This window comes from Oncorhynchus mykiss, chromosome 12 (assembly GCF_057628025.1).
Source record: "Oncorhynchus mykiss isolate SJ-2025 chromosome 12, ASM5762802v1, whole genome shotgun sequence".
Lineage (NCBI taxonomy): Eukaryota > Metazoa > Chordata > Actinopteri > Salmoniformes > Salmonidae > Oncorhynchus > Oncorhynchus mykiss.
The window spans coordinates 45,987,316-46,000,888 of NC_143033.1; the positions used below are offsets into that span (position 1 = coordinate 45,987,316).

General features: G+C 43.5%; 1 protein-coding gene across 5 annotated transcripts in view; it reads right to left on the reverse strand.

Annotated features, from left to right (window-relative positions):
* The window catches only part of gria4b (glutamate receptor, ionotropic, AMPA 4b), a 162,736-nt gene that overhangs the window by 72,101 nt on the left and 77,062 nt on the right, over nt 1-13,573 (reverse strand). For all 5 annotated transcript variants that reach the window (XR_016485092.1, XM_036937640.2, XM_036937641.2 and 2 more), the window contains exons 3-4: nt 12,422-12,661; nt 202-386 (exon numbers count right to left, since the gene is read on the reverse strand). Coding sequence is in view for 4 of the 5 variants with exons in the window: in XM_036937640.2 (XP_036793535.1) it covers nt 202-386; nt 12,422-12,661 (425 nt within the window). In the remaining variant the exon portion in view is untranslated. The remainder of the gene's footprint in view (nt 1-201; nt 387-12,421; nt 12,662-13,573) is intronic.

Below are 13,573 nucleotides of genomic sequence, written 5' to 3' on the forward strand. Positions count from 1 at the left end.
TTTGTACTTTTGTGTTGTCACTTTCAATGGTTCATTAGAAATGGCGCATCATTGAAAGTCATTGCTAATGCAAAGCTCTTATTATTAAAGATGTAGTTTAAGTATAACTCTGACTGGTGTGTGAAGTTTGTAACTCTCCTCATTTGGTAATGCAGAAATTAGCCACCACACTGCCTGCCTTGACTGACTGACTAATCTCACCTGTTCCAGCATGTTGGTGAGCCTCTCGGCCTCCAGGTCGATAACAAATTTCTTCTCCTGCCGTCGGTCCAGGTCCTCCAGGAGGCGCCGGTAGGCCGCGTCGTTGAATTTCTCCACACAGATGGCGCTCACCTGCCAGCTGTTCTGGCCCGCCTTCTCCATGATGGCTTGCAGTATGGCATAACCTGAGGGGCCAACAGCCAATCAGATCACAGCATGTCATTCCAATACTTTATTTACATAGGAACAATTAAAACATTGACATACTGAATGTATAACAGTCAGATGCATTGCACCATCACATCTGATCTTACACTAATTTACAGTGCCGAAATGTTGAGGCACAGAAGGTTTCAAATGGAACGAATGAACCATGTTGCTGATTATTACTGATATCATCAAGCTGACGCCACAATCTAAAACCCCTGGCTTTACAAAAACAGCAAGCATGTGCTCCCCCAAGAAGCCCTGCATCCAATTAGACCTCTTTATCTGTGTTGAGTTCAGAGTTCTAACCCTTTGCTACTACACAGATTCTTAATACTAACAAGTCCAGTAACAAAACCCCCATTATTGAGTAGATGGCATAGTCTCTTTGATCAGCGATTGATGGAGTGGTAGGAACCATTGGTGCTCTAGAGGGGGACCCTGGACTGCTGGGGCCAGACGGAGCCTTGTATGTATAGAGGGATGAGAGGAAGTCAGGGGAGCCCCACACGATGCTTCTTGTCTCCTCTCCAACAGGAACAGATGTCCCCCTTAAACGGCCCTTCCTGGTGGCCATCATAATCTGGCAACCTTTCTCCCTCTGCTCCCAATTAGTAGATTAACCTGTGAGTATCCACGTCTGGCAACCCAACCCCCCTTCCTCACTCTCTTTTCCTGTGCACCCTATTAGAGTGGTGTCTCTCTGTGTCTGTGCCAGGAGGACAAGGACGATGGTCGGTCACACACACACACACACACACACACACACACACACACACACACACACACACACACACAAGAAGAAAGCTATATATTATTGAATATTAAAACATACAATCTACCTGCAGGGAAGCCGCTCAACATTTACATTACATACAGTCATCTAGCAGACTCCCATCCAGAGCGACCTACAGGAGCAACCAGGGCCAAGCGCCCTGCCCAAGGATCACGCCGACAGATCTCCCACCAAGTCAAGACGGGGACCCGAACCTGCAATCTATTGGCCACCGGCCCAAGCTCCCAACAGCCAGGCCACCAACCATCCAAGATCCTCCCACAGTTCCCCAAGAGCTTCCCCTAAACCATCCGAGATCTCCCCCCGTCCCCCAAAAAAACGTTCCCTCCATTCCAAGCCCCAAGCCACCAACAGCCAACAAAATGAGCAAAAGAGAAAGAAGAGAAAGACAAAGGAAAACAACAAGGCAAAAACAAAAGACATCAAGGACAACAACAATCAAAACAGCAACTGTATAGGTTTGAGTGCATGTGTGGCACTATTTACGTGTGTGTATGTCCATGTGTGTGCGTTTGAATGCGAGTGTGTATATACATGTGGGGCGGCAGGTAGTCTAGTGGTTAGAGCGTTGGACTAGTAACCGAAAGATTGCGAAAGAAGACATATGTCGTTCTGTCCCTGAACAAGGCAGTTAACCCACTGTTCCTAGGCCATCATTGAAAATAAGAATTTGTTCTTAACTGACTTACCACACAACTGTGTTAGGTGACAGAGGAGTGGAAGACCTGTCCTGTGTTCATTAGGCATCAAAAGGAATAAAACTGGTGGAAACAGGGCTGGGACTACCTGCATTTGTCCAATAAGAAATGGCAACTTTTGATTTCCGTTGCAAAACTTTTTTCTGAAATGCACAGACCACATTGACATAAATAACACCACAAGATCAAAAGATACATTTTAAAAATCCTGTCGATTTTACAGAGTTCACAAGAGTGAGTTTTTTAAATCCACCCTTGGGTTGTGTTCATTAGTAGCCTGACCACCCGTCCACATCGATCCAGCAAAAAGTTACGCCCACTAGCGATTCTACTCCGCAATGAATGTATGGAGCAATCGATACAGCAGCGGAATTAAATTCAGGAAGAATTTAATAGAACCTAAAACATTTTAAATTCTCTTGCAACGGAAAAAATAAAATGATGGGTCAGGTCCATAGTTTCAGTTTCAGTCCGTTTTCTCCCATTTGGTGCCTAATGAACATGACCCAGATGATAACAACCCCAAGAGGACAATTCTGAAAATATACTAGGTTTGTGCTTTGTAAAAGTCCTATAGACTATGAGCAAACTGACATTTCCTGGCTTGGGTCCTATTGGATATAGACAGAGCTAATGACTAGTTGGCTAGTGGCCCATATATCTACAGTGGGGCAAAAAAGTATTTAGTCAGCCACCAATTGTGCAAGTTCTCCCACTTAAAAAGATGAGAGAGGCCTGTAATTTTCATCATAGGTACACTTCAACTATGACAGACAAAATGAGAAAAAATCCAGAAAATCACATTGTAGGATGTTTTATGAATTTATTTGCAAATTATGGTGGAAAATAAGTATTTGGTCACCTACAAACAAGCAAGATTTCTGTCTCTCACAGACCTGTAACTTATTCTTTAAGAGGCTCCTCCACTCGTTACCTGTATTAATGGCACCTGTTTGAACTTGTTATCAGTATAAAAAAAAAAGTAGATATCCTTCCTGTTTGGCCCTGTCCGGGGGTGTCCTCGGATGGGGCCACAGTGTCTCCTGACCCCTCCTGTCTCAGCCTCCAGTATTTATGCTGCAGTAGTTTATGTGTCGGGGGGCTAGGGTCAGTTTGTTATATCTGGAGTACTTCTCCTGTCCTATTCAGTGTCCTGTGTGAATTTAAGTGTGCTCTCTCTAATTCTCTCTTTCTCTCTTTCTTTCTCTATCTCGGAGGACCTGAGCCCTAGGACCATGCCTCAGGACTACCTGACATGATGACTCCAAACTCAGACTGGCCAATAAACAGTCACACTCCAAACTCCACTATGGCCAAGACCAAATTGTAGACCTGCACCAGGCTGGGAAGACTGAATCTGCAATAGGTAAGCAGCTTGGTTTGAAGAAATCAAGTGTGGGAGCAATTATTAGGAAATGGAAGACATACAAGACCACTGATAATCTCCCTCGATCTGGGGCTCCACGCAAGATCTCACCCCGTGGGGTCAAAATGATCACAATAACGGTGAGCAAAAATCCCAGAACCACACGGGGGGGACCTAGTGAATGACCTGCAGAGAGCTGCGACCAAAGTAACAAAGCCTACCATCAGTAACACACTACGCCGCCAGGGACTCAAATCCTGCAGTGCCAGACGTGTCCCCCTGTTTAAGCCAGTACATGTCCAGGCCCGTCTGAAGTTTGCTAGAGAGCATTTGGATGATCCAGAAGAAGATTGGGAGAATGTCATATGGTCAGATGAAACCAAAATATAACTTTTTGGTAAAAACTCAACTCGTCGTGTTTGGAGGACAAAGAATGCTGAGTTGCATCCAAAGGACACCATACCTACTGTGAAGCATGGGGGTGGAAACATCATGCTTTGGGGCTGTTTTTCTGCAAAGGGACCAGGACGACTGATCCATGTAAAGGAAAGAATGAATGGGGCCATGTATCGTGAGATTTTGAGTGAAAACCTCCTTCCATCAGCAAGGGCATTGAAGATGAAACGTGGCTGGGTCTTTCAGCATGACAATGATCCCAAACACACCGCCGGGCAACGAAGTGGCTTCGTAAGAAGCATTTCAAGGTCCTGGAGTGGCCTAGCCAGTCTCCAGATCTCAGCCCCATAGAAAATCTTTGGAGGGAGTTGAAAGTCCGTGTTGCCCAGCAACAGCCCCAAAACATCACTGCTCTAGAGGAGATCTGCATGGAGGAATGGGCCAAAATACCAGCATCAGTGTGTGAAAACCTTGTAAAGACTTACAGAAAACATTTGACCTCTGTCATTGCCAACAAAGGGTATATAACAAAGTATTGAGATAAACTTTTGTTATTGACCAAATACTTATTTTCCACCATAATTTGCAAATAAATTCATAAAACATCCTACAATGTGATTTTCTGGATTTTTTTTCTCATTTTGTCTGTCATAGTTGAAGTGTACCTATGATGAAAATTACAGGCCTCTCTCATCATTTTAAGTGGGAGAACTTGCACAATTGGTGGCTGACTAAATACTTTTTTGCCCCACTGTATATGGCTGTGATTACAGTATTTCAGTCAGAGAACCAGGTGCAACTTCCCTTCTCATGTCAGTGATATCAATGCAATTACACAGTGGAGATGAAAGCAAAGCCCATAATAGGCCCTGTCAACAAAGAATCTAAGTGCAACCATTAAGGCTTATAGAGTATAGACGAGGCACAGAAACACACACACACACGTGCACGAACAAACACACATGTACACACACACACGAACAGAAAATGACATGCCCCCATGCACACACACAAACACACACACACACACACACACACACACAAAGACCTCCCCACACACAGACTCTCCCTCTCTCCTTAAAGTGAGGCCTACGGCAGACACATAACAGCCCACTGCAGCAACAATAATTTGTTTCTATGTAATGATACAAAATCCTATATTGTTCTATTTGCAATCACATGCCTCAGTCCCCTTATACCAGCCCCACCAACCAGAGACGAGCGCTAAGGCCTGCCTTCCTCCTTGTCCGCCCACCTTTCTATCCGCCTGCCTGCCTTTCTACACACCTTTTTTTCTGCCTTCCTGCCACTGATTACCAACTGATGAATCTGTAGCCCGGGGCTGTGTGTAGAGCAGCAGCTAACCGCAATCAGCGTCATCGCACTAGCAGCCTGCCTGCACCACAGAACAGCACAGAGTACAGCCTTCCCTCCCCCATTTCCTTCTCCCGCTCCTTGTTGCAAACTGCCATTGACTGCCACTAGGAGGCAGTGGTTATATGAAATTAATGACTTTCAATGAGCGCTGGTCTACTGCAGTAAACTACAGGGAGATGGAGAGTGATGGAGAGGGTCCGAATGTAGTCCGGGTAGAGAGAGAGAGCACAATACTCCTGAGAGACCTAACCTTTTAAACTGAGTCCTTCATCCTGACTTGGAGACCCTGCTGTTTGGTACACATCTGTCTATTGGAGAAAGTTAGACAGACACAGAGAGATAGACAGACACAGGGAGAGAGACAGAGAGGGAAGGAGAGAGAGAGAGAGACATAGAAAGACAGAGAGAGAGAGAGAGAGAGAGAGAGAGAGAGAGAGAGAGAGAGAGAGAGAGAGAGAGAGAGGGAGAGAGAGAGAGAGAGAAAGAAAGAGAGTGAAAGAGTGAGAGAACGAGGGCCTCCCCCCTCGCACGGTCACAGCTGAGCACATGACTATGATATTAAACTTACAGGGATCTTTTCCACTATATTGCAAGGAGAAGGAGAATTCTACTCCGAGTAGATACAAAAAAAATCTATCAAATGTTTAAAGCCAGATTCACTACTTCCAAAGCAGAGTGGTAATTTAAAAAATATATATCTCCACTGATCTGCAGTTAACGCAGTTAAGACAGGAGCAGATTGGAAAAGGTTGCTGAGTAGAGTACTGCTGGTACAGGAGAAGTCTAGAGCAAGATATTCCAAACCTTACCGGGTCATAGATAGGAAGGTGGATAACAGTTATTCTTATCATCTCAATGGGCAGTTATGGTAAGGTGGTTGGAATGATGTCATTTTAACCAGCTTTGTCCACAGGGATGAAAGTGACGCAGAAAATGTAAAGGAAGAAATGCACGAGGAAAATACATTCCTCTGAAATGGTTTGACGGGGTCTACGAGGGTGCGGGATACGTCAGTGCTCCACGCTGGTCGGTGACACCTTGACAGCTGCAGTGTCAGTACAGACATCGATGCATGTGGTGAAGCCGCTGCCTTTTCTCACCGTGCTACAACAGTCCATGTTTAGGCCTTCAGTAGAGCTAGGCACCTGGCGTTGTGACAGAAACAGTAGAAACAGCAATAGCAGGAGTAGTATCATGCCACTTAATAATGTTTACATATAGTTGAAGTCGGAAGTTTACATACACTTATGATAAACTCGTTTTTCAAACACTCCACAAATTTCTTGTAAACAAACTATAGTTTTGGCAAGTCTGTTAGGACATCTACTTTGTGCATGACACAAGTAATTTTTCCAACAATTGTTTACAGACAGATTATTTCACTTATAATTCACTATTCCAGTGGGTCAGAAGTTTACACACACTAAGTTGACTGTGCCTTTAAACAGCTTGGAAAATTCCAGAAAAGGATGTTATGGGTTTAGAAGCTTATGTACATACTATACTGTATGCTTTGGGAATATGTATTGACTGTTTGAACTGAAGATGTTATTAAAGGCTATTTGCGTCATGTTCAACTGATATGAGGTATGCGGTATACTGTAGCTACAGCCCTTCTGGGTTGAAACACATCTGAGAACAGGGTGAGCCATTATTGATAGTTTAGAGAGAGAGAGAAAGACATCTCGACCAAGAGAGAAGGATGCGGTGCGTTTCTTGGTTCTGGCGTTGCTCATTAGTGGAATAGGAACCTCAGTACCTCTGCACACACACAGAGAGAGAGAGAGCGAGAGCGAGAGCGAGAGAGAGAGAGAGAGAGAGAGAGAGAGAGAGAGAGAGAGCGAGAGAGAGAAAGAAAGTGGAGAATGGGGGGGAGATAGACATTGTAAGAAAGTGAGTGAGAAAGAATGGGATGGAAAGAGAGAGAGAGAGAGAGCTCTAGACCAAGGGTTCTTAACCTTTTTCAGCCTGGGACCCAAATGAGAAATTCTGTGTTTTCCTGGGACCCAAGCATAGGAAAATATGCAACTATACATACATACACACATATATATCGTGTATGCCTAAAACAAATGCAATATAGACAAAAACAAATAATTAAATTAAATATTCATATAAATATCTATTAATGTTTATTTTCCACATTAAAAACACTCTTACATATCTGTCTAGGTTGGAACTGTTGCTGTTAAAATACAATAAATATTTTTCATTCTGAACTGTAATAAACTGACTGATCACATCACACAGATGAATAACAGAACACACACACAGGCTTGTTGATAGTGCAACCCTAAGTAACAGTACAGATTAAAAATGATCAGGCCTACAGTACATTTTACTGTAGAAATTATTGTTTGAAAGAAAGTCTAGGTTGGAACTGTTGCTGTTAAAATACAATACAGATTTCTTCATTCTGAACTGGAATAAACTGATTGATCACATCATACAGATGTAGACCAGAAAACCCCCACACAGTCCTAATGAGAGCATGTCTATTCTGGGCTCCGTTTTTGACAGTACAACACTGAGGTTATGCTCAGCCTTGAAACTGTTTCTGTACTTATTTTTTAAAAGTATGTCAGAGTTGAGAACCCTGACTCGCATAGGTATGTGGTGCCAAACTGGGCCAGAACATCTACTGCTTTCTCAGTCAGGCAGGAGATCACTTCCTCCTGCTGTAGATGTGCAACCTAGAACTGTGTTTGCCTCGCTTCAGTTTATTCCAGTTAAGAATAACAATTATTGTATTTTAACAGCAACAGTTCCAACCTAGACTTGTTTTCAACAATAATTTCTACAGTAAGATGTACAGTAGGCCTGATCATTTTTTCATATTCATCTGTACTGTTCCTCAGTAGCTATCTTGCTTTGGCGAACGTTAGCTATTAACTGTGTACAATGAGGCCAGGGGATTGTTTGAAAGTGAAACTCACGTCTACTTTTATGAGAGATAGTACTCCCTTATTTCTGCTTATCATCACCTGTTATAAAATGCCAACAATGCCTTGCTAGCTGACTCATTTTCCACTGTCAAAGCACTGTTTCATGAAGCATTCTGCCCTGTTCTGAACGAACTCCCTGGGTTAACCATCAGGCTTGTGGCTGTTGAGTCAGGACGTGTCCTTTTATTCATTTGTTCGTCATGTGACTCATTACTAAGCACTTCCCCGCACAAAACACATTGTGGGCGCTCCTCATAAGTTTGTATGAGAGAGAGAGAAACTCATCACTGTATACACGTTTCATTATAATTCATGGCTTGAACTACATGTGTGTCGCGGAGTGATCTTCAAGAAAAGTGCAGAAAAAAAGATCTGGTAAACCGTGAAGCACACAGAGCATCTCCCGCTCATACAGCTGCCAAACTGAGCAGAGATTGCTGTTAAGCATAGAACGCAGATGCACTTGGCCAAATCAATTCCAGTAATTCATGAAATAATTAGACATTTACTCTGACACGTCGCGACCCACCATTAACAAGTCCACAACCCACTTTGGGTCGCAACCCCATACTTTCAGAAAGGCTGCTCTAGACCAAGAGAGAAAGATGCGCTGTGGACCCTGGTTCTGACGTTGCTCATTAGTGGAACAAGAACCTCAGTACCTCTACCCAGAGAGGGAGAGAGTAAGAGTGAGAGAAAAAAAAACAAATTTCTATTAATACTACAGCGACGCTAGCGGCTTCCTGGAAAGACACTGCCGTCCATGGAGAATACCCGTTATCTCCGGTTCGCACTTGGGCTGCATTCCAAATGGCACCCTAATCCCTTTATAGTGCACATCTTTTGGCCTGGCTCCATTTGCATCCAACAAGGCTCTGGTAAATAGTAGTGCACTAAATAGGGAATATGGTGCCATTTGGAACAGATCCTTTCCTTTGTTTCATTACCCCCCAGCGCGGTTCCCTATTCCACTTCCCTGACAGGACACCTCCCTGCACCCGACATTGCTGCACTTGCCTATCGATTGGTAGATTTGGTCTGTAGCCACCTTTGGCCCCAAGACATGCCCGTCCACCAGATAGCACAGACAGCCATTATTTTAGGACAGCATCCATTCACACTTCCACTGTATGGGTTTCCACATAGAGCAGGGGTAATTGAGATAGATCAGAGTAGGCAATGCAGGATCTGGACCATAATTACCAATAATCTCTCATTCTAGACATTCTATTTCTAAGGACTGTAGTTGATGTCCTGAATACAAAGAGCCATAGATACACATTACACTGACACATTATTAATGACTAAATGCAGATTGTGTACATCTTTGTAATATATATGACCTTTGGAGCTAAACATATGAATGCTCACACTTACACCAAGACCTGTAAAGCAAAGCCTTTGCTGTGTCTCGGCCCCAGCTCCTAACACACTACTACTGTACAGTTACTGCAGCAGGCTGGAGTCCCATTTAGAGGTGTCACTGTGATATGTGTTAACAATAAAGACTACCGTTCCCATAATGCAACGCACCATGCACAAAGTGATTGTTAGAATGCCTTGCATAGCTACACACCAATGTAGTTTAGCTAGCTCAATCATCTTGTTATTAAAAGTAGCTAAACCTATGCCCCCAGCTTGTCAATTCATCAAGGAACAAACATAACATGGGGTGTTTCTCATACTACGAGCACGAGCACGCAATATGCATACTACGAGAACGCAATCTGGAGCCATGGGAGGGTCGGAGCACGAGTCCAAATCAAAGTATGCGAAACGGATGCGTACTCCGCTTGTACACATTTCAAAGCATGTATCGATGCAAGCTTCAATAAAAAGTATGGACAGAAATATGACTCAACCAAGTAAAAAAACGACACTACATTTATTGAAACCATTATTTGAGCTGAAGCAAGAGAAAATAAACTCCGACTTCGGAATGAAATGTCGCCCATTCACATCTTATTTGTTGCCTGACTACAATATTGCATCTTGAAAACGTTAATAAATACATTGTGTGTTAATTTTGGCATGTTTACCTGCCTACAATACCCACTGCAGTCTGTAGATTGCAATCCCATAGTAAGTCAATAGGGCGAACTGGCTAACCACTACTGTTAGCTAACTAGCTAGCCACAAATAATTAGTAGCTAACTACCCACGAAGAATTGACATCTACATTGCATAGTTTTAGGTCATTTTTAAACTATCTGGTTAGCTTGAATATTACAATTCATATATAGCTAGCTGATAGTTATGAAATAAAACTTTGTGCATATCTTGTTTTGTCTCTTGCCATTGTCCTGGCTGGAAGAAGGTTCAGTGAATGGGTATGTCCATAGTAAGGCAATAGGGTCAACTGGCTAGCTAGCCATTAAGAAGTGGTAGCTAGCTACCCACAAAAAAAATTGACATCTACCTGGCATAACATTAGTTTAAGGTCCTTTGGTCGTTTAACTAGTTAGACCATTACGATTCACATGTTGCTGATAATTATGAAGTTAAACAATATGCTTTGTGTATATCTTGTTTCGTCTCTATTGTCATTGTCCTGGCTGGAAGAAAGTTCAGTGAATGGGAGGTGAGGCAATACAGTAGGGGGAGTGCAAGTGCTTCTCAAATGTAATGTTTTATGCGCTCTCCATACTCTTGTCCTCACAAGAACGGACTCAAGAAAACATCTTCGGAGAATGGTGCAGGAGAGTGTGGAGTACGGTAGTATGAATATTGAGAAACACACATGGTGTCAGAAGTGGGATTCAAACCCACGCCTCCACTGGAAGCAAAGGCACCTCATCCACTGTCTCTTAGCCTCTCATTCCTTTGTGACAACATAAGTGCTGTTATTCACTCTAAATCTCTAAGTCTATTATAAATCCCTTCTAATCAAAATAAGCACAGCCTCCATTTCTCCTTCCAATGGCCCTTTACGGCGTGAGAAACTGAAAGAATTGGACCGCTATAAGTAATATGGTTGTGACTTTACCATGGCCTCTGAATTGCACCTATTCACTCTTTTCCGATTTACAAGTGCCTATGGGACAGTGACCTGCAACACCCGGTGCCCTTGGCAAATCCTTCCCGCAAGTCAATTTAATGTGCCCCCCCCCACGGTTACGACATCAACATACACCTGTGACCTTTAAATATAATTTATATCTCTCCATTTACTATGTAAAGCACTTTGAGGTACTGGAAAAGCTTTGAAACGCTATACATTGAGTGTACAAAACTTTAGGAACAACTTCCTGATATTGAGTTGCACCCTCTCAGAACAGCCTCAATTCATCAGGGCATGGACTCTACAAGGTGTTGAAAGCGTTCCACAGGGATGCTGGCCCATGTTGACCCCAGTGCTTCAGTTGTGTCAAGTTGGTTGGATGTCCTTTGGGCGGTGGACCATTCTTGATACACGCAGGAAACTGTTGAGCATGAAAAACCCAGCAGGGTTGCAGTTCTTGACACACTTAAAAGTCACTTAAATCTTTTGTCTTGCCCATTCCCCCCTTGTACACACATACACAATCCATGTCTCAATTGTCTCAAGGCTTAAAATTCCTTCTTTAACCTGTCTCCTCCCCTTCATCTACACTGATTGAAGTGGATTTAACAGGTGACATCAGTAAGGGATCATAGCTTTCACCTGGATTCAATTGGTCAGTCTTTGTCGGGGAATTTTTAATTTTTTATATATTTTTTATTTAACTAGGTAAGTCAGTTAAGAACAAATTCTTATTTACAATGACGGTGAAAAGAGCAGTGTTTGTATGGTTTTGTACAATCAGTGTATAAATCCAATAAATTATTTAGTATCATTACAATGACTTACCACTGCCAGTGACACACTAAAAGGTCAATTCAGTAGTATGATGTAATCATACACAGTGGAGCAACTTCCTGATTGCATTAAGACTTAAAAGGTACACGTCAGGGGCCTGCATCGCTTCGCCAGCTGTGCCACCAGAGACTCTGGGTTCGCGCCCAGGCTCTGTTGCAGCAAGCCAAGACTGGGAGGTCCGTGGGGCGACGCACAGTTGGCCTAGCGTCGTCCGGGTTAGGGAGGGCTTGGCCGGTAGGGATATCCTTGTCTCATTGCGCACCAGCGACTCCTGTGGCGGTCCGGGCGCAGTGCACGCTAATCAAGGTCGCCAGGCGCACGGTGTTTCCTCCGACACATTGATGCGGCTAGCTTCCGGGTTGGATGCGCGCTGTGTTAAGAAGCAGTGTGGCTTGGTTGGGTTGTGTTTCTGAGGATGCAAGATTTTTGACCTTTGTCTCTCCCGAGCCCGTACGGGAGTTGTAGCAATGAGACAAGATAGTAACTACGAATAATTGGATACTATGAAATTGGGGAGAAAAAGGGGCTAAAAATTCAAAAAAAGAAAAAAAAAGGTAAACGTCATACACATCAACACACACAAATGTAAGTACTTACCCCGGTCCGTATCGTAGAGGAAGACAAACTTGTTCCAGTCGTAGTGATCGAGTAGCGAGAGCAGCGCTCCGCGGATGGAGGGCCGAAGCTGCAGCGTGAACTGGCTCTCTCCCTCGGTGGGGAAGCTGGGCGTGATGAGGGAGATGTGTAGCGCCCCGCAGAACGACGTCAGCGTGTGCACCGAGCGCTTGTCGTACAGGCCAAAGATGGCAAATACGCCCCGCGAGTACTGTGAGCAGACTGTGGAAGAGGTATGGAAGGGGGGAAGAGAGAGAGAGAGAGAAAGAGAAATAAGTTAGTTACTAAATTAATTTACTAAACATTTGAATCTCTTAAAAGGGAGAAATGGTGCATGTAAGAATAGATGGCGAGTACAGAAAGCAGACAGTGGTAGAGAGAGAGAGACATTGCAGATAGTTCACCAACCCATTCAAATCCCTACAAGAGAAGCCCTGTGTTGCCTATGGAATAACAACTACCCAAAACATCCACAAAATATCAAATTTCCATCTTAAATGATTTCTAGTTTAATGAGTCTCTCTACCTCCTTTCGTCACCTCTCTCTCTCTCTCTCTATCTGCTAATAAACCAGTGGGTATTGTGATAAGATATGACCTTTAGGAGACAAACACACCGGCTTTAATATAAAAAGCTGTGTGTTATAAGTCTTTACATACACACTGCAGTTTCTGCTTAAGGCGCCTTGGTGTCTCGAGCCCTGATGCTATAATTGCTTGTGCCTTGCGGTGTGTGTGTGTTTGTGTGTGCTTAAAAAACACACCATAATCAACTGTTATGCTGACGTCTTCGTGCACGGCGAGTGCCTAAATGAAAGAACGGCACATGGTTAAAAAGTGTGTTCAAAGCATTTGAACTGTTCCATTATAAAGGGAACAGATAAACATGTTTTTTTTTGTGTGGTTCTTTTATTGTTGCTACGCTGGGTTTGACAGCCTTATTTTTTTTCGTAGAGTTCCAGTGTTGTTGGGAGTCCCTCTCTTTGCAGCTTGTGAACACCTAGGGCTGAAGAAGAAGATGTAGAGGAGAGGGAGAGAGGGACAGGAAGAAAGTGAGATAGAAAGAGCGAGAGAGAGAAAACTCCGGCTTTGATGCCTTCTGAGTTTCTTCCTCCATTTGTTCTACAAACCGTGA